Genomic DNA, 21,205 nt, shown 5'->3' with positions numbered 1-21,205 from the left:
TCCAACCACAATACATATATATTCAATATGTTAGTGAACTAATGAACGAATTGCTCGGCCTCTACTACGTCTAGTGAACAGTTTTCTGAGACGCGGATCAAGTTAGCGAACTGTGATATTTTTTTCGCTGTCCAATTTCTCGCAAAAGCGAGCTAAAGTTCCCTGACTTTAGCGAACTTGTAAGCTACAAGTGAAACATTTCTAGGTCATTATCTAAAAGACTAACTAGCATGCTTGATTAAACCAGTTGATATGCCAGTTTATTACAAGGTTAAGCATGTTTATAGCTAAGTAGGTAGTTGACATGGCTAGCTACCAGCTCTGGTGATGGTGGGTGCCTCCTAGTCTAGTTAGCCACGGCCCTGGCACTAAAATATACTCGTTCATAAGGCAGCTAGCTAGTTGATATGTCGAAGTTGTAGTTAGCACAGACTAATAAAAATTTCTTAGGACTAATCCGTTTTTCTATTAAGTGGTTGGGAACTAGCTACCTAGCCGGGAACTGTCGGACAATGACAATATCCTGATTGCTGAAATATAAGTGGATTGTGCTCATGATTGTCAACGATTTCCCGCTTGCCTTTTGGAAATTATATTAGAGCGATTGAGTTTACCCAGGATATTAGCTAGCTAGCGCCTTTCATCTGTGTCTGAGCTAGCTAGCTAGATTTGATCTATCTTGATGATTGACGCCTCAGGTACTGGCCACAATGGATGCCTACAGTAGTTGGCTAATATCTTTCTGCCAACTTCTTCAGCAGGCTGTTGTGGTTGCATATAGAAAAGTGCCAGGCAAATGAACTAGTGACCAATTAAATATTTATTTTCTCTTTATTCCAGGATGTTCAGAAACAGAGAGATGGATTTCAGACATCCCTAAATTTGAAGCTGTCAAATGGTTATATTTTACCTGAAGGTAGAATGACACCAAACACACTTTTTGTTGGAGGAATCGACATGAAGGTGAATAACTAACTGCTATAGTGTATATTCTTGTCTTCTTTCTGCTGGCATTTCCATTTTTTTTTTTTAAAGTATACTTGTATTGACTTTTTATAATGATAATTTTTTTATTTACATTTTTTCTATTTTGATATTGACCCCTACACTGAGCTTGCAAGTAAGCATTTCACTGTACCGTTGACACCTGCTGTATCCTGTGCAAGTGAAAAATAAACTTTGATTTGATTACTTATTATGCAGAGCCTCCACATGGGGAAGTTGCGTTGTCTATGAGTAAATGTTTCACTGGGATAGTCTGTTCATTTGGCCTGCTCACTGGAATTAAACGGATCCTAAACTAAAAATAATTCCCTAATGGATACAAAGTCAACATCTAACTTGTTCATATTGCCCTTTTTTTAGGTGGATGAGAATGAAATCCGGGACTTCTTTGCGAGATTTGGTGCGGTGAAGGAAGTGAAAATCATCACTTACCGTGGCGGCATCTGTAAAGGGTGAGTCCCAAATTAGTAGGCTTTAGTCAAGGCAATTGGATCCATTCAAATTAACCTGGCCTTATATGGAACAATGTCATTCTTTGTGTAGATATGGATTTGTTTACTTCAATGAAGATGTCGACATCCAAACCATCGTTGACGTAAGAACCATTTATTTAACATAATGCATCTTAAATGGAGTTAAGTCTTTAAAACTTTGCCTTCATTCTAATCACAAGTGAATGTGTTTCCTCTTCACCTTGTTTACTCTGCAGCAACAGATCAGTTTTAAAGGGCGGAAACTGAAGCTGGGTCCAGCAATCATGAAGGAAAGGAGCTCACGTGAGTTGCTTCACTTGTGTTGATTTTGTTAATCTGTGTGTTTGTAGTAGCTATTTGACCTTGTCTTTTGTACTCTATTGCCACTGCTGAAGTCTGGGTTGTGGCTAAACGTGTTCCAGGTCAACTACATTGCAGATGTTGCATAGCATCAACCAATGGTGGCGTGCCAGGTCATCGACTGCAGTCAGACATCAAAATTGCTACATCAAATTATGTGGTTAGCTGACCACATCTAGGCATTGTGAGATCTGGCATTCTGTTTGTTTGCCCCGCCCAGGTTCCATGCCGTCTCACCTGGTTGGTCAGGTCCCCTGGATGAGCCCCTCCCAGTACCTTTACTGCACCTGCTGCTCTCCTATGGGAGTGGGCGTGGCTCAGCCCCCACCTGTACTCAACGGGGGCAATCCCTACATCCAGGTAAGGCCCTGTCATCACCCCAAAGCCACTGGCTGGGTCCCAAATGACACTCTATTCCCTATATAGTACACTACTTTTGACCAGGTCCCAGGGTGCCTTTAAGAACATACACTGTTGCAAGATGGTGCCAAAGAACATGGCTAATGTTTTACATTCTTCTAACAAATCGTTTTTTTGCGTTTTGTGTAACTTATTTTGTACATAATGTTGTTGCTACTGTCTCTTATGACCGAAAATAACTTCTGGACATCAGAACAGCGATTACTCACCTTGGACTGGAAGAAACTTCTTCCTTTAACAAGTCCGACGAAAAGTATATACTGTTTTCTTTGGAACAGGCCCAGATCCCCGTCATTTGCTTGAATAAAAGACGCAGGAAAAGGGGCCGCAGATAGGGCTGCTTTCTGAGAATCGGTAGGTGAGCGAGTAAACTCCCACTGCACATTAGCAAGAACAACGGATGGCGATCATTGGAAAATAAAATTGATTACCTACGATTAAGATTATCCTACCAACGGGACATTAAAAACAGTAATTTCACCGGTTTCGGTTTCACCGAGATGTGGCTGAACGATGATACGGATAATATATAGCTGGCAGGCTTTTCTATGCACCGACAGAACAGAGAAGCTACGTCTGGTAAGACGAGGGGTGGGGGTGTGTCTTTGTCAATAACGGCTAGTCCGAGATGTCTAATATTAAGGAAGTCTTGAGGTATTGCTCGCCTGAGGTAAAGTACCTTCTAATAAGCTGTAGACCACACTATTTACCATCTATATTATTTGTAGCCGTCTACTTACCACCACAGAACGAAGCTGGCACTAACACCGCTCTCAACCAACTCTATAAGGCCATAAGCAAAGAAGAACATGCTCATCCAGAAATGGTGCTCCTAGTGGCTGGGGACTTTAATGCAGACAAACTTAAATCAGTTTCACCAAATGTTTACCAACATGTCACATGTGCAACCAGAGGGGAAAAAATCCGAAACCACCTTTACTCCAAACAGAGATGCATACAAAGCTCTCCCCCGCCCTCCATTTGGCAAATCTGACCATAATTCGATCCTCCTGATTCCTGCTTACAAGCAAAAACTAAAGCAGGAAGTACCAGTGACCCACCCCCTCAATACGGAAGTGGTCAGATGACGCGGATGCTACACTACAGGACTGTTTGCAAGCTACGACTGGAATATGTTCCAGGATATCCAGGAATCAAGAAAATAACAGCTCAATGTTTATATCCCAGGACTAATTAGCTAGCAACAGCAAGCTAGCTAAATAGGACAAATTAGCTAGCAAGTGCAAGCTAACTAGCCAAATTGCCATACATGTTTAATGCTTTTCGACCGATCCCCAAATTAATGTCATTGGTTCAGAGTTTGTTTTGATATTTTAACCTGCGTGTTGTAATCGCGTTTGGTGTAGGGGAACAAAATACATTTATGCACGATAGCACATGCGCGCAGCCGGTTTGGGTTCCATGTCAGTCTTCGGCTTCATCAATAAGTGCATCGCCGACATCGTCCCCACAGTGACCGTACGTACATATCCCAACCAGAAGCCATGGATTACAGGCAACATCCGCATCGCGCTAAAGGCTAAAGCTGCCGCTTTCAAGGAGTGGGAGACTAATCCGGACGCTTTTAAGAAATCCCGCTATGCCCTCAGACGAACCATCAAACAAGCAAGCGTCAATACAGGATTAAGATTGAATCCTACTACACAGGCTCTGACACTTGTCAGATGTGGCAGGACTTGAAAACTATTACAGACTACCAAGGAAAATCCACACACGAGCTGCCCAGTGATGCGAGCCTACCAGACAAGCTAAATACCTTCTATGCTCGCTTCGAGGCAAGCAACACTGAAGTATGCACGAGAGCACCAGCTGTTCTGGATGACTGTGATAACGCTCTCGGTAGCCGATGTGTGAACCTTTTAAACAGGTCAACATTAAGAAAGCTGCTGGGCCAGATAGATTACCAGGATGTGTACTCAATGCATGTGCGGCCGAACTGTCAAGTGTCTTCACTGACATTTTCAACCTGTCCTTGACCGAGTCTGTAATACCTACATGTTTCATGCAGACCACCATAGTCCCTGTGCCCAAGGAAGCGAAGGTAACCTGCCTAAATTATTACTGCCCCGTAGCGCTCACGTTGGTAGCCATGAAGTGCTATGAAAGGCTGGTCATGGCTCACATCAACAGCATTCTCCCGGATACCCTAGACCCACTCCAATTTGCATACCACCCCAACAGATCCACAGATGATGCAATCTCATGCCACATTGCCCTTTCCCACCTGGACAAAAGGAACACCTATGTGAGAATGTTATTCATTGAATACAGCTCAGCATTCAACACCATATTGCCAACGAAGCTCATCACTAAGCTAAGAACTCTGGGACTAAACACCTCCCTCAGCAACTGGATCCTGGACTTCCTGACAGGCCGCCCCCAGGTGGTAAGGGTAGGCAACAACACGTCTGCCACGCTGATCCTCAACACTGGGGCCCCTCAGAGGTGTGTACTTAGTCTCCTCCTGTAGTCTCTGTTCACCTCACGACTGCGTGGCCAAACACGATTCCGACACCGTTAAGTTTGCTGATGACACCGACAATGACGAGACGGCCTATAGGGAGGAGGTCAGAGAACTGGCGGTGTGGTGCCAGGACACCAACCTCTCCCTCAAAAGGCGGGCCGTACAGGCCCCCATTAACATTGAGGCTGTAGTGGAGCGGGTCAAGAGTTTCAAGTTTCTTGGTGTCCACATACACAACAAACTATCATTGTCCAAACATATGAAGACAGTCGTGAAGAGGGCAGGACAAACCTTTTTCCCCTTCAGGAGACTGAAAAGATTTGGCATGGGTCCCCAGATCCTCAAAAGGTTCAACAGCAGCACCATCGAGAGCATCCTGACCGGTTGCATCACCGCCTGGTATGGCAACTGCTCGGGATATGACCATAAGGCGCTACAGAGGGTAGTGTGTACGGCCCAGTTCATCACTGGGGCCAAGCTTCCTGCCATCCAGGGCCTACAGTTGAAGTCGGAAGTTTACATACACCTTAGCCAACTACATTAAGTTTTTCATAATTGCTGACATTTAATCCTAGTAAACATTCCCTGTCTTAGGTCAGTTAGGATCACCACTTTATTTTAAGAACGTGAAATGTCAGAATAATAGTAGAGTGATTTATTTCAGATGTTATTTCTTTCATCACATTCCCAGTGGGTCAGAAGTTTACATACACTCAATTAATATTTGGTTTTCCCATGATGTCAAGCAAAGAGGCACTGAGTTTGAAGATAGGCCTTGAAATACATTCACATGTATACCTCCAATTGACTAAAATGATGTCAATTAGCCTATCAGAAGCTTCTAAAGCGTTTACATAATTTTCTGGATTTTACCAAGCTGTTTAAAGGCTCAGTCTACTTAGTGTATGTATGTCACTTCGCTGCACACTGACTCAGTACCGGTACCCCAAATGATTGGTCTTAACAATTTTTGGGAAAATTACTTCATGCACAAAGTAGATGTCCTAACCGACTTGCCAAAACTATAGTTTGTTAACAACCTTTGTGGAGTGGTTGAAAAACAAGTTTTAATGTCTCCAACCTAAGTGTATGTAAACTTCCGACTTCAACTGTATATAATAGGCGGTATCAGAGGAAAGCCCATACAATTGTCAGACTCCAGTCACCCAAGTTATAGACTTTTCTCTGCTACCGCACGGCAAGCTGTACCGGAGCGCCAAGTCTAGGACCAAAGGCTCCTCAACAGCTTATACCCCCAAGTTATAAGACTGCTGAACAATTAATCAAATCTCCCCTGGACTATTTACTTTGACCCTCCCTCTTGTACAGTGCTGCTGCTCGTTGTATATTATCTATGCATAGTCACTTCACCCTCACCTACATGTCCAAATTACCTCAACTAACCTGTATACTGCACACTGACTCAGTACTGGTACCCCCTGTATATGGCCTCATTGTTCTTATTGTGTTACTTCGTATTTCTTTTGGTAAATATTTTCTTAACTCTTCTTGAACTACACTGTTGGTTAAGGGTTTATAAGTAAGCATTTCTCTAAGGTCTACACTTGTTGTATTTAGTGCATGTAACAAAAAAAGTTTGATTTGAAGATGGGCTTGGATCAGTTCACACTTTTGGACTAATAGTGGTCCCAAAAGTGCATCTGCCCACCATGTTCAGTAGGCAAACACTGGACGTTGCAAATAGAAATGTCCTGAATAGAACTGATGGGATTCCTTATCCTAGATGTCAGAGGCATGTTTTTTTTTTCTACATAACATTCTACTAAGCTGTGCTCTAAACATGGCCCAAGAAAACTACACAAGTGCTCCTGAAATTCCACCAGATTGACAGTTGACCATCTTATATCTTACACTGAGGGAATATATATATATGTATATATTATACTATTAGTTTTTCCCTCTTCTCAGCCTTACTCGTATAACGGCCTTCAAGGAGTCATGATGCCACAGATGCCCATGAGCTACTCACAAACCGCCTACGCGTACCAGGTAAACACACTTGTACAGGCAGAGAACCTATTAATAAAACAACTCTATTGTCCTCTGGAGAAAACACGCAATACAACATGACACATTGAGTATCAACAATATAATATACTAAACTAATATACATGCGTGAAATGCTAGATGCCTAGACCACCTACATACATCTGACATACTGTAACGTAGCATGATAGACAGTCCCACCTGCTCCACATCCTCCATATTCCCAGTGGAGGAATAATGTGTTCTTATGTGTTCTTGTATGTCTGACCTTTGACCCCCTGCTCCTCCCCCAGTACGCCTCACCACACTGGACCGGGGAGCAGAGGACACGGCTTGTCAACCAGGTGACGCTCACGTCTTCTGAATAACTCTATACCTTTTGGTTACTGTTAGGAATACATGACCAGATATGTAATTTTATTTGAACTGATTGGAATGTTTGTACCGTCTGTATTGTCTGTATTGTTGGCTGGTCAAGTAATGGCCACTGGGTGGCAGTGTTTGGTAAAGCTTATATTTTCGTGTGAGTCCTTTTGAGCTCACAAACAGTACCATCCGCCAGTCTGTATCAGTAATTCATGTGTAGGCTAAGGATGACGGATTTTCTTCAAGAGTGTTTTTGCTGTAATAGCTCCTGTGTTAAGGTTCACTGTGGTTGTTTCAGCCGGCTCATTATTTGATGTGATGTGGTGCACCGTTTCCAGAACTTTGTGGACTGTGGAGTCCAGACTCTGCTGACTCTGCTGTAGCCCACTGACCCTCCTGTACCAGGTGAGCGCACACACACCCTGACCCTCCCAGTGTACCAGGTGAACACACATACACCCTGATACTCCCAGTGTACCAGCTGAACACACACACACACCCTAACCCTCCCAGTGTACCAGGTGAACACACACACACCCTGACCCTCCCGCTAGGGCTGTCCACGACAAAAGAAAATCTTGGTCGTCCTGTTCTTTTCATCAACCGATTGGTATTTTCTAAACTTATTTTTCCATATAGACAAACACCCTATGTGTTTGAATAAAACCAACTACATATGCAACTAGATTGACTGAAGCTTTAAGCACACTGTTTGATTAAATAATGAAGACACAAATTACTCAGAGCCCGATGGTCACGCTGTTTAAAAAGAGGGTCTGTGTGACTGGCGCACGTTGTCTCGCTCTCCTCCCTACTGCAGTGAAAAGGCACCACAGCAAGTGTTTATTGCGCTCTCCGTGCTGAAGCTGCTACATCATTTCAGCCATTTAATTTCTTGTTTCTGACTGAAAAGGCACTGCATCTCATTGCTAGAGTCGTCACTACAGACCCTGGTTTGAAATCGGGCTGTATCAAAACCGGCCATGATTGGGAGTCCCATAGGGCGGTGTACAATTGGCCCAGCGTCGTCCGTGTTGGGGGAGGGTTTGGCCGGGGTAGGTTGTAATTGTAAAATAAGAATTTGTTCTTAACTGACTTGCCTTGTTAAATAAAGGTTTTAAAATAAACAATGGGCCTGACCTATAGCCTATCATTATCACATCAATAAATTGGCTATAACAAACTCTCAACACAGTAACACGTGACAGCAAAATGGATGCAGAGGACGTGAAAAATAAACTGGAAATGGGCAAATGTTTACTGGTTGCTCGGGGGAAAGGAGAAGTCAGATCTGTGGAAGACATTTGACTTGGTTGTGGAAACTACTGGAGATAAAGAAAAAGGAGGTTGACCGATTATGATTTTTCAACACAGAAACCGCATTTTTATACATGACAATTACAACAATACTGAATGAACAATGAACACTTATTTTAACTTAATATAATGCATAAATAAAATATATTTGCTCTCAAATATAGAAACATGCTCAATTTGGTTTAAATAATGCATAAACAGTGTTGGAGAAGAAAGTAAAAGTGCAATATGTGCCATGTAAAAAAGCTAACGTTTAAGTTCCTTGCTCAGAACATATGAAAGCTGGTGGTTCATAATTCCCAGTTCTTCAATATTCCCAGCAAAGAAAATTAGGTTGCTGTTATTATAGTAATTATGACGCGTCGACTATTTCTCTCTATACCATTTGTATTTCATATACCTTTGACTATTGGATGTTCTAATAGGCACTTTAGTATTGCCAGCCTAATCTCAGGCGTTGATAGGCTTGAAGTCATAAACAGCGCTATGATCACGCACAATGAAGAGCTGCTGGCAAAACGCACGAAAGTGCTGGTTGAATGAATGCTTACGAGCTTGCTGCTGCCTACCACCGCTCAGACTGCTCTATCAAATCATAGGCTTAATTATAATATAATAAACACACAGATACGAATTAACCTTAGTCTCCGGATTTGACCATATTAATGACCTATCATTTCGAAACAAACATTTATTATTTTGGTGATTTTATTTTTTTTTTTCAAGCCTTTATTACAGCATAGCAAAGATTTAATAACAGACAAATGTGTTAAATTGCTTTATCCTGCATTTTGCCGTTGCATGAGGCTTGGTGCTCATGGAATCAGTAAGCTTTTAAACAAACACTCAAAACAGACAACAGAAGCAAGATCTGTTTTATTTCTGTAGATATATATGAATGATTTCTAAAGCCAGGCACATTTTAAGTTGGGCTATTAATTATAGACCTAATGAAGTTGGTTTCCTCTCCTCCATTTTCTTAGATAATTAGGCTGTTGCTTCTCTGCTGCTGCTGCCTCCGTCGCATTGTTCTCAATCCCAATGTGCTGGTTAACTTTGCTAATATGCATTTAGCAACATAGGGAAAGGCGCCGATTCTGCGGTGCGACCGTATCCAACGCAGGAGAAAGCGCATTTGTTATAAAATATTAGAATTGTTAGTGTTGCACCATTTTATTTTTACCCAAATATAACATGTGGTGAGGCGTACTGGGGGAGGAGCAGGGGGTCAAAGGTCAGACATACAAGAACACATAAGCATCTTTTTATTCCTCCACTGGGAATATGGAGGATGTGGAGAAGGTTATCCAGATACAATTCCAGTGTGACATGTCTTGTTGATGGACTGTGCCATCCCCACGGGGTCCGCAATGGATTAGTCCACCGAGACAGGCGCGAATCAGACAGGAGTCCTGTGCACCATGATGATTATTATTTTTTTATTGCGACTGCTCGACTAAAGATATCTCGGTCAGCCTATCGCCCAAACAGTAGACCACTCGACTAAATGTGGTCAGCCTATCGCCCAAACAGTAGACCACTCGACTAAATGTGGTCAGCCTATCGCCCAAACAGTAGACCACTCGACTAAATGTGGTCAGCCTATCGCCCAAACAGTAGACCACTCGACTAAATGTGGTCAGCCTATCGCCCAAACAGTAGACCACTCGACTAAATGTGGTCAGCCTATCGCCCAAAAAGTAGACCACTCGACTAAATGTGGTCAGCCTATCGCCCAAACAGTAGACCACTCGACTAAATGTGGTCAGCCTATCGCCCAAACAGTAGACCACTCGACTAAATGTGGTCAGCCTATCGCCCAAACAGTAGACCACTCGACTAAATGTGGTCAGCCTATCGCCCAAACAGTAGACCACTCGACTAAATGTGGTCAGCCTATCGCCAAAACAGTAGACCACTCGACTAAATGTGGTCAGCCTATCGCCCAAACAGTAGACCACTCGACTAAATGTGGTCAGCCTATCGCCCAAACAATAGACCACTCGACTAAATGTGGTCAGCCCAAGTGAGCACACACTGCCCCCCCCCCCCCCCCACCCCCCCGCTGTACCAGGTGCTCATACATACACTGACCCTCCCACTGAACCAGGTGCTCAGACACACACTGACCCTCCCCCACTGTACCAGGTGCTAATGCACACTGACCCTCCCCCACTGGACCAGGTGCTCATACACACACACACTGACTCTCCCCCCCTGTTGTACCAGGTGCTCATACACACTGACCCTGACCCCCCCCTGTTGTACCAGGTGCTCATACACACTGACCCCCTGTACCAGGTGCTCATACACACGCACACACACACACACACACTGACCCTCCCCCGCTGTACCAGGTGCTCATACACACACACTGACCCTCCCCCACTGTACCAGGTGCTCATACACACACACTGGCCCTCCCCCACTGTACCAGGTGCTCATACACACACACTGGCCCTCCCCCACTGTACCAGGTGCTAATACACACACTGACCCTCCCCCACTATACCAGGTGCTAACACACACACACTGACCCTCCCCCACTGTACCAGGTGCTAACACACACACACTGACCCTCCCCCACTGTACCAGGTGCTAACACACACACACTGACCCTCCCCCGCTGTACCAGGTGCTCATACACACACACACACACACACACACACACACACTGACCCTCCCCCACTGTACCAGGTGCTCATACACACACACTGACTCTCCCCCACTGTACCAGGTGCTCATACACACACACTGACTCTCCCCCACTGTACCAGGTGCTAATACACACACTGACCCTCCCCCACTGTACCAGGTGCTAACACACACACACTGACCCTCCCCCACTGTACCAGGTGCTAACACACACACACTGACCCTCCCCCACTGTACCAGGTGCTAACACACACACACTGACCCTCCCCCACTGTACCAGGTGCTAACACACACACTGACCCTCCCCCACTGTACCAGGTGCTAACACACACACACTGACCCTCCCCCACTGTACCAGGTGCTAACACACACACACTGACCCTCCCCCACTATACCAGGTGCTAACACACACACACTGACCCTCCCCCACTGTACCAGGTGCTAACACACACACACTGACCCTCCCCCACTGTACCAGGTGCTAACACACACACACTGACCCTCCCCCACTGTACCAGGTGCTAACACACACACACACTGACCCTCCCCCACTGTACCAGGTGCTAACACACACACTGACCCTCCCCCACTGTACCAGGTGCTAACACACACACTGACCCTCCCCCACTGTACCAGGTGCTAACACACACACACTGACCCTCCCCCACTGTACCAGGTGCTAACACACACACACCGACCCTCCCCCACTGTACCAGGTGCTAACACACACACACCGACCCTCCCCCACTGTACCAGGTGCTAACACACACACACCGACCCTCCCCCACTGTACCAGGTGCTAACACACACACCGACCCTCCCCCACTGTACCAGGTGCTAACACACACACTGACCCTCCCCCACTGTACCAGGTGCTAACACACACACACTGACCCTCCCCCACTGTACCAGGTGCTCACACACACACTGACCCTCCCCCACTGTACCAGGTGCTAACACACACACACTGACCCTCCCCCACTGTACCAGGTGCTAACACACACACACTGACCCTCCCCCACTGTACCAGGTGCTCACACACACACACTGACCCTCCCCCACTGTACCAGGTGCTCATACACACACACTAACCCTCCCCCACTGGACCAGGTGCTCATACACACACACTGACCCCCCCCTGTTGTACCAGGTGCTCATACACACACACTGACCCCCCCTGTTGTACCAGGTGCTCATACACACACTGACCCTCCCCCACTGTACCAGGTGCTAACACACACTGACCCTCCCCCACTGTACCAGGTGCTAACACACACTGACCCTCCCCCACTGGACCAGGTGCTAACACACACTGACCCTCCCCCACTGGACCAGGTGCTCGTGCTAACACACACTGACCCTCCCCCACTGGACCAGGTGCTAACACACACACTGACCCTCCCCCACTGTACCAGGTGCTAACACACACACACATTGACCCTCCCCCACTGTACCAGGTGCTAATACACACACACTGACCCTCCCCCACTGTACCAGGTGCTAACACACACACACTGACCCTCCCCCACTGCACCAGGTGCTAACACACACACACTGACCCTCCCCCACTGTACCAGGTGCTAACACACACACACACTGACCCTCCCCCACTGTACCAGGTGCTAACACACACACACTGACCCTCCCCCACTGTACCAGGTGCTAACACACACACACTGACCCTCCCCCGCTGTACCAGGTGCTCATACACACACACACACACACACACACTGACCCTCCCCCACTGTACCAGGTGCTCATACACACACACTGACCCTCCCCCACTGTACCAGGTGCTCATACACACACACTGACTCTCCCCCACTGTACCAGGTGCTAATACACACACTGACCCTCCCCCACTGGACCAGGTGCTAACACACACACACTGACCCTCCCCCACTGTACCAGGTGCTAACACACACACACTGACCCTCCCCCACTGTACCAGGTGCTAACACACACACACACTGACCCTCCCCCACTGTACCAGGTGCTAACACACACACACTGACCCTCCCCCACTGTACCAGGTGCTAACACACACACACTGACCCTCCCCCACTGTACCAGGTGCTAACACACACACACTGACCCTCCCCCACTGTACCAGGTGCTAACACACACACACTGACCCTCCCCCACTGTACCAGGTGCTAACACACACACACTGACCCTCCCCCACTGTACCAGGTGCTAACACACACACACTGACCCTCCCCCACTGTACCAGGTGCTAACACACACACACTGACCCTCCCCCACTGTACCAGGTGCTAACACACACACACTGACCCTCCCCCACTGTACCAGGTGCTAACACACACACACACCGACCCTCCCCCACTGTACCAGGTGCTAACACACACACACCGACCCTCCCCCACTGTACCAGGTGCTAACACACACACTGACCCTCCCCCACTGTACCAGGTGCTAACACACACACACTGACCCTCCCCCACTGTACCAGGTGCTAACACACACACACTGACCCTCCCCCACTGTACCAGGTGCTAACACACACACACTGACCCTCCCCCACTGTACCAGGTGCTCACACACACACACTGACCCTCCCCCACTGTACCAGGTGCTCATACACACACACTAACCCTCCCCCACTGGACCAGGTGCTCATACACACACACTGACCCCCCCTGTTGGACCAGGTGCTCATACACACACACTGACCCCCCTGTTGTACCAGGTGCTCATACACACACTGACCCTCCCCCACTGTACCAGGTGCTAACACACACTGACCCTCCCCCACTGGACCAGGTGCTAACACACACTGACCCTCCCCCACTATACCAGGTGCTAACACACACACACTGACCCTCCCCCACTGTACCAGGTGCTAACACACACACTGACCCTCCCCCACTGGACTAGGTGCTCATACACACACACTGACCCTCCCCCACTGTACCAGGTGCTCATACACACACTGACCCCCCCCCCCCCTGTTGTACCAGGTGCTCATATACACACACTGACCCTCCCCCACTGGACCAGGTGCTCATACACACACACTGACCCCCCCCTCTTGTACAAGGTGCTCAAACAAACACTGACCCTCCCCCACTGTACCAGGTGCTAACACACACTGACCCTCCCCCACTGTACCAGGTGCTAACACACACTGACCCTCCCCCACTGTACCAGGTGCTAACACACACTGACCCTCCCCCACTGTACCAGGTGCTCATACACACACACTAACCCTCCCCCACTGGACCAGGTGCTCATACACACACACTGACCCCCCCTGTTGTACCAGGTGCTCATACACACACACTGACCCCCCCTGTTGTACCAGGTGCTCATACACACACTGACCCTCCCCCACTGTACCAGGTGCTAACACACACTGACCCTCCCCCACTGTACCAGGTGCTAACACACACTGACCCTCCCCCACTGTACCAGGTGCTAACACACACTGACCCTCCCCCACTGTACCAGGTGCTAACACACACTGACCCTCCCCCACTGGACCAGGTGCTAACACACACTGACCCTCCCCCACTGGACCAGGTCCTAACACACACTGACCCTCCCCCACTGGACCAGGTGCTAACACACACACTGACCCTCCCCCACTGGACCAGGTGCTAACACACACACACTGACCCTCCCCCACTGTACCAGGTGCTAATACACACACTGACCCTCCCCCACTGTACCAGGTGCTAACACACACACACTGACCCTCCCCCACTGCACCAGGTGCTAACACACACACACTGACCCTCCCCCACTGTACCAGGTGCTAACACACACACACTGACCCTCCCCCACTGTACCAGGTGCTAACACACACACACTGACCCTCCCCCACTGTACCAGGTGCTAACACACACACACTGACCCTCCCCCGCTGTACCAGGTGCTCATACACACACACACACACACACACACACTGACCCTCCCCCACTGTACCAGGTGCTCATACACACACACTGACCCTCCCCCACTGTACCAGGTGCTCATACACACACACTGACTCTCCCCCACTGTACCAGGTGCTAATACACACACTGACCCTCCCCCACTGTACCAGGTGCTAACACACACACACTGACCCTCCCCCACTGTACCAGGTGCTAACACACACACACTGACCCTCCCCCACTGTACCAGGTGCTAACACACACACACACTGACCCTCCCCCACTGTACCAGGTGCTAACACACACACACTGACCCTCCCCCACTGTACCAGGTGCTAACACACACACACTGACCCTCCCCCACTGTACCAGGTGCTAACACACACACACTGACCCTCCCCCACTGTACCAGGTGCTAACACACACACACTGACCCTCCCCCACTGTACCAGGTGCTAACACACACACACTGACCCTCCCCCACTGTACCAGGTGCTAACACACACACACTGACCCTCCCCCACTGTACCAGGTGCTAACACACACACACTGACCCTCCCCCACTGTACCAGGTGCTAACACACACACACTGACCCTCCCCCACTGTACCAGGTGCTAACACACACACACTGACCCTCCCCCACTGTACCAGGTGCTAACACACACACACTGACCCTCCCCCACTGTACCAGGTGCTAACACACACACACACCGACCCTCCCCCACTGTACCAGGTGCTAACACACACACACCGACCCTCCCCCACTGTACCAGGTGCTAACACACACACTGACCCTCCCCCACTGTACCAGGTGCTAACACACACACACTGACCCTCCCCCACTGTACCAGGTGCTAACACACACACACTGACCCTCCCCCACTGTACCAGGTGCTAACACACACACACTGACCCTCCCCCACTGTACCAGGTGCTCACACACACACACTGACCCTCCCCCACTGTACCAGGTGCTCATACACACACACTAACCCTCCCCCACTGGACCAGGTGCTCATACACACACACTGACCCCCCCTGTTGGACCAGGTGCTCATACACACACACTGACCCCCCTGTTGTACCAGGTGCTCATACACACACTGACCCTCCCCCACTGTACCAGGTGCTAACACACACTGACCCTCCCCCACTGGACCAGGTGCTAACACACACTGACCCTCCCCCACTATACCAGGTGCTAACACACACACACTGACCCTCCCCCACTGTACCAGGTGCTAACACACACACTGACCCTCCCCCACTGGACTAGTTGCTCATACACACACACTGACCCTCCCCCACTGTACCAGGTGCTCATACACACACTGACCCCCCCCCCCCTGTTGTACCAGGTGCTCATATACACACACTGACCCTCCCCCACTGGACCAGGTGCTCATACACACACACTGACCCCCCCCTCTTGTACAAGGTGCTCAAACAAACACTGACCCTCCCCCACTGTACCAGGTGCTAACACACACTGACCCTCCCCCACTGTACCAGGTGCTAACACACACTGACCCTCCCCCACTGTACCAGGTGCTAACACACACTGACCCTCCCCCACTGTACCAGGTGCTCATACACACACACTAACCCTCCCCCACTGGACCAGGTGCTCATACACACACACTGACCCCCCCTGTTGTACCAGGTGCTCATACACACACACTGACCCCCCCTGTTGTACCAGGTGCTCATACACACACTGACCCTCCCCCACTGTACCAGGTGCTAACACACACTGACCCTCCCCCACTGTACCAGGTGCTAACACACACTGACCCTCCCCCACTGTACCAGGTGCTAACACACACTGACCCTCCCCCACTGTACCAGGTGCTAACACACACTGACCCTCCCCCACTGGACCAGGTGCTAACACACACTGACCCTCCCCCACTGGACCAGGTCCTAACACACACTGACCCTCCCCCACTGGACCAGGTGCTAACACACACACTGACCCTCCCCCACTGGACCAGGTGCTAACACACACACACTGACCCTCCCCCACTGTACCAGGTGCTAACACACACACACTGACCCTCCCCCACTGTACCAGGTGCTAACACACACACACTGACCCTCCCCCACTGTACCAGGTGCTAACACACACACTGACCCTCCCCCAGGGGGAAAACCAGGAGCTCATACACACACTGACCCTCCCCCACTGTACCAGGTGCTCATACACACACACTGACCCTCCCCCGCTGTACCAGGTGCTAATACACACACACTGACCCTCCCCCACTGTACCAGGTGCTAACACACACACACTGACCCTCCCCCACTGTACCAGGTGCTAACACACACACACTGACCCTCCCCCACTGTACCAGGTGCTAACACACACACTGACCCTCCCCCACTGTACCAGGTGCTAACACACACACACTGACCCTCCCCCACTGTACCAGGTGCTAACACACACACACTCTCCCCCACTGTACCAGGTGCTAACACACACACACACACACACTGACCCTCCCCCACTGTACCAGGTGCTAACACACACACACTGACCCTCCCCCACTGTACCAGGTGCTAACACACACACACTGACCCTCCCCCACTGTACCAGGTGCTAACACACACACACACACACACTGACCCTCCCCACTGTACCAGGTGCTCATACACACACACACTGACCCTCCCCCGCTGTACCAGGTGCTCATACACACACACTGACCCTCCCCCACTGTACCAGGTGCTAACACACACACTGACCCTCCCCCACTGGACCAGGTGCTCATACACACACACTGACCCTCCCCCACTGGACCAGGTGCTCATACACACACACACTGACCCTCCCCCGCTGTACCAGGTGCTAACACACACACACTGACCCTCCCCCACTGTACCAGGTGCTAACACACACACACACTGACCCTCCCCCACTGTACCAGGTGCTAACACACACACACACTGACCCTCCCCCACTGTACCAGGTGCTAACACACACACTGACCCTCCCCCACTGTACCAGGTGCTAACACACACACACTGACCCTCCCCCACTGTACCAGGTGCTAACACACACTGACCCTCCCCCACTGTACCAGGTGCTAACACACACACACACACTGACCCTCCCCCACTGTACCAGGTGCTAACACACACACACTGACCCTCCCCCACTGTACCAGGTGATAACACACACACACTGACCCTCCCCCACTGTACCAGGTGCTAACACACACACACTGACCCTCCCCCACTGTACCAGGTGCTAACACACACACTGACCCTCCCCCACTGTACCAGGTGCTAACACACACACACTGACCCTCCCCCACTGTACCAGGTGCTAACACACACTGACCCTCCCCCACTGTACCAGGTGCTAACACACACACACACTGACCCTCCCCCACTGTACCAGGTGCTAACACACACACACTGACCCTCCCCCACTGTACCAGGTGCTAACACACACACACTGACCCTCCCCCACTGTACCAGGTGCTAACACACACACACTGACCCTCCCCCACTGTACCAGGTGCTCATACACACACACTAACCCTCCCCCACTGGACCAGGTGCTCATACACACACACTGACCCTCCCCCACTGGACCAGGTGCTCATACACACACACTGACCCCCCCTGTTGTACCAGGTGCTCATACACACACTGACCCCCCCCTGTTGTACCAGGTGCTCATACACACACTGACCCCTCCCTGTTGTACCAGGTGCTAACACACACTGACCATCCCCCACTGTACCAGGTGCTAACACATACTGACCCTCCCCCACTGTACCAGGTGCTAACACACACTGACCCTCCCCCACTGTACCAGGTGCTAACACACACTGACCCTCCCCACTGTACCAGGTGCTAACACACACTGACCCTCCCCTACTGTACCAGGTGCTAACACACACTGACCCTCCCCCACTGTACCAGGTGCTAACACACACTGACCCTCCCCCACTGGACCAGGTACTCGTGCTAACACACTGACCCTCCCCCACTGTACCAGGCGCTCATACACACACACTGACTCTCCCCCACTGTACCAGGTGCTAATACACACACAATGGCCCTCCCCCACTGTACCAGGTGCTAACACAGACACACTGACCCTCCCCCACTGTACCAGGTGCTAACACACACACAGACCCTCCCCCACTGTACCAAGTGCTAACACACACACACTGACCCTCCCCCGCTATACCAGGTGCTAACACACACACACTGACCCTCCCCCACTGTACCAGGTGCTAACACACACACACACTGACCCTCCCCCACTGGACTAGGTGCTCATACATACACACACTGACCCCCCCCCCCCCCCCCCCCCCCCCGTTGTACCAGGTGCTCATATACACACACTGACCCTCCCCCACTGTACCAGGTGCTAACACACACTGACCCCCCCTGTTTTACCAGGTGCTAACACACACACACTGACCCTCCCCCACTGTACCAGGTGCTAACACACACACACTGACCCTCCCCCACTGGACCAGGTGCTCATACACACACACTGACCCCCCCTGTTGTACCAGGTGCTCATACACACACTGACCCTCCCCCGTTGTACAAGGTGCTCATACACACACTGACCCTCCCCCACTGTACCAGGTGCTAACACACACTGACCCTCCCCCACTGGACCAGGTGCTAACACACACACTGACCCTCCCCCACTGGACCAGGTGCTAACACACACACTGACCCTCCCCCACTGTACCAGGTGCTAACACACACACACTGACCCTCCCCCACTGTACCAGGTGCTAACACACACACACACTGACCCTCCCCCACTGGACCAGGTGCTAACACACACTGACCCTCCCCCACTGTACCAGGTGCTAATACATACACACTGACCCTCCCCCCACTGTACCAGGTGCTAACACACACACACTGACCCTCCCCCACTGTACCAGGTGCTAACACACACACACTGACCCTCCCCCACTGTACCAGGTGCTAACACACACACACTGACCCTCCCCCAATGTACCAGGTGCTAACACACACACACTGACCCTCCCCCACTGTACCAGGTGCTAACACACACACACTGACCCTCCCCCACTGTACCAGGTGCTAACACACACACACTGACCCTCCCCCACTGTACCAGGTGCTAACACACACACACTGACCCTCCCCTGCTGTACCAGGTGCTCATACAGACACACACACACACACACACTGACCCTCCCCCACTGGACCAGGTGCTCATACACACACACTGACCCTCCCCCACTGTACCAGGTGCTCATACACACACACACTGACCCTCCCCCACTGTACCAGGTGCTAACACACACACACTGACCCTCCCCCACTGTACCAGGTGCTAACACACACACACACTGACCCTCCCCCACTGTACCAGGTGCTAACACACACACACACACTGACCCTCCCCCACTGTACCAGGTGCTAACACACACACTGACCCTCCCCCACTGTACCAGGTGCTAACACACACACACTGACCCTCCCCCACTGTACCAGGTGCTAACACACACACACTGACCCTCCCCCACTGTACCAGGTGCTAACACACACTGACCCTCCCCCACTGTACCAGGTGCTAACACACACACACACTGACCCTCCCCCACTGTACCAGGTGCTAACACACACACACACTGACCCTCCCCCACTGTACCAGGTGCTAACACACACACACTGACCCTCCCCCACTGTACCAGGTGCTAACACACACACACTGACCCTCCCCCACTGTACCAGGTGCTAACACACACACACTGACCCTCCCCCACTGTACCAGGTGCTCATACACACACACTAACCCTCCCCCACTGGACCAGGTGCTCATACACACACACTGACCCTCCCCCACTGGACCAGGTGCTCATACACACACACTGACCCCCCCTGTTGTACCAGGTGCTCATACACACACTGACCCCTCCCTGTTGTACCAGGTGCTCATACACACACTGACCCTCCCCACTGTACCAGGTGCTAACACACACTGACCCTCCCCCACTGTACCAGGTGCTAACACACACTGACCCTCCCCCACTGTACCAGGTGCTAACACACACTGACCCTCCCCCACTGTACCAGGTGCTAACACACACTGACCCTCCCCACTGTACCAGGTGCTAACACACACTGACCCTCCCCTACTGTACCAGGTGCTAACACACACTGACCCTCCCCCACTGTACCAGGTGCTAACACACACTGACCC

The 21,205-nt window shown here is 50.5% G+C and overlaps 1 protein-coding gene across 1 annotated transcript; it reads left to right on the top strand.

The window, feature by feature from the left end:
* Nucleotides 1-845: 845 nt before the first annotated feature.
* Nucleotides 846-7,499, top strand: LOC139372734 (deleted in azoospermia-like). The gene is made up of 8 exons (XM_071112531.1): nt 846-963; nt 1,366-1,457; nt 1,549-1,600; nt 1,715-1,781; nt 2,059-2,198; nt 6,673-6,753; nt 7,044-7,094; nt 7,455-7,499. Exons 1-8 carry the CDS (start codon nt 922-924, stop codon nt 7,497-7,499), a joined length of 570 nt encoding a protein of 189 aa, XP_070968632.1. The 5' UTR covers nt 846-921.
* The last annotated feature ends 13,706 nt before the right edge of the window (nt 7,500-21,205 follow it).

The sequence above is a fragment of the Oncorhynchus clarkii genome, chromosome 18 (assembly GCF_045791955.1).
Source record: "Oncorhynchus clarkii lewisi isolate Uvic-CL-2024 chromosome 18, UVic_Ocla_1.0, whole genome shotgun sequence".
Classification (NCBI taxonomy): Eukaryota; Metazoa; Chordata; class Actinopteri; order Salmoniformes; family Salmonidae; genus Oncorhynchus; species Oncorhynchus clarkii.
The sequence above is the reverse complement of the archived record's forward strand: the minus strand, read 5'-3'. Positions and strand labels throughout refer to the sequence as shown.